Raw genomic sequence first — 1819 nt, forward strand, 5'->3', positions numbered from 1 at the left:
GGCTTACAGTCTAGCCTTTTTTTGAGTGTTTCATTATGAGGGAACCATTGAAATGAATTTTAACTCCTCAGGGAACCCCTGCTATAATTAGTACATGCACAGCTCACAATATATTAGTGTGATAGTCAGTGGGAATAAAGCCTCCTACATTGCTGGCCATTAGGATAAATGTCACCATTACAGATAGCCAAAATGGTCATTGGTGTCAGTTAAACTGACCTGAGAGGCACAAATTGTTCAAGGAACCTCTTGCAGCCTCTGGAGTAACCCTGGTTGAGAAGAACTGGTGTAGAGGAAGATGCAAACACTCCAACCAAGTGAAGGAACATTTTCTGATGGGATATGGAACCTTCAGCATTCCCAGTGATGGATGAAGGGATGTCATGTTGCCTTCTCATGGAGATGCCACAGGTGGACTTCAAGGTCTATATGCCGTATGTGTGCTATAACTGGAAACACTCCCTTGTCCTTTATTAAGTAGGAGTGCACTCAGTCTGTGGGCTCACAGGTTGAAATATATTTGTATATAGATATAAAGTGTATCTAAACCCAAAAATGGTTTGTATAGGCCTGATTTAATAAAGCTATCCAAGGCTGTAGAGCAGGGGTCACAAACCATTTCAGGGGTGGGCGAGAGCATACTAGGCCGGACCCACCCTAATGGCTCTGCCCACCACCAGGGAACACCCCTGAGATGAAATCCCTCTCCTCTGCAATGCATACTTTTGAAAGGATTACCGCAGCGGCAGAAATATCAACGCTGGCCACGATAAATAGGTGAGCCACAGCAAGGAGGCGGCACCGGAGCTCCCATGGCTCTGGTAGTTCCTAACACCCCCTGGAGGTCCTGGAGCTGCGGGTTGCTGGCCGGCATTAGGCCGAAACAAACTACCGGCCAGGCCTAAAGGCCGGAGTTTGCCGACCTCTGCTGTGGAGGACACATTTTCATCAGTGAAGCTGCAAACCTGGAATTGATGTCTTCAAAGCCTTTTTCATTTGCTAGCAAATGTTTTGAATCTTTGACCAGATCCATTTCAGGTTTGCTGAATCACCCAGCCTTACTGATGAAAGTGTATCCTCTCCAGCCTTGGAAAGCTTTAATAAATGCAGCCCTATGTGTTTACCAGTCCTTGGACATAGTAACAAGATTTATTTTTTCTCTTCTATTTTTATGTGGTGAGCCTACTAGTAATATCTCCCGCCTTAGGGTGACAACGCTTACTATCTGTGTTCCCACCAGATTTTCTGGTCAGATCTGAAGACAATATTTTAGGCTTCAGTATAACACAGTAAGTTGAGAATAGAAAAACATAATGCTCAGTTGTACTTTGTACTTTGACACTTCTTCTTTTGTAATATTGGTTTACATGTCTTCTTCTTAGGTGTATTTTACTGGCTATTTTCACTTTAATGGGATTAGTGAAGTAAAGGAATGTAATCTGGAGGTGACAGGACAGGACACTTGCAAGTACAAAGACCCCTCCACTGGTGAGATATGGCAATGTGTCAAACCTCAGAAACTTCCATGCCATTCCTTGATTTATCACTCCATGGGTGGATACCGCAAAGTGACCAACAGCCTGGAGGACTCTCTGCTGAGCAAGTGAGTATACCTATATATAAAAAAATTCAAGTGTTTCTGATGTAAAAAAATAATCACTTAATAGAGCTGTTTATGTAGTATTGGACTTTGCTGTTCCTCTGATGTCATGTCTGATAAAGCTATTACAACCTACTGGATGCACCTATGACCTCTCATCACAGTCTAATACTCATTTATGACCACTTCTCTCTGATCCTTGAGGTCCAACTGCCCTCA

At 43.3% G+C, this 1819-nt stretch overlaps 1 protein-coding gene across 1 annotated transcript in view; it reads left to right on the forward strand.

Annotated features, from left to right (window-relative positions):
- The window catches only part of LOC140322786 (NXPE family member 3-like), a gene marked incomplete in the record, with an annotated part of 61173 nt that overhangs the window by 13843 nt on the left and 45511 nt on the right, over positions 1-1819 (forward strand). The window contains 1 exon segment of the mRNA XM_072399389.1: positions 1383-1603. Coding sequence (XP_072255490.1) covers positions 1383-1603 — 221 coding nt within the window.

This window comes from Pyxicephalus adspersus, chromosome 2 (genome assembly GCF_032062135.1).
Source record: "Pyxicephalus adspersus chromosome 2, UCB_Pads_2.0, whole genome shotgun sequence".
NCBI lineage: Eukaryota > Metazoa > Chordata > Amphibia > Anura > Pyxicephalidae > Pyxicephalus > Pyxicephalus adspersus.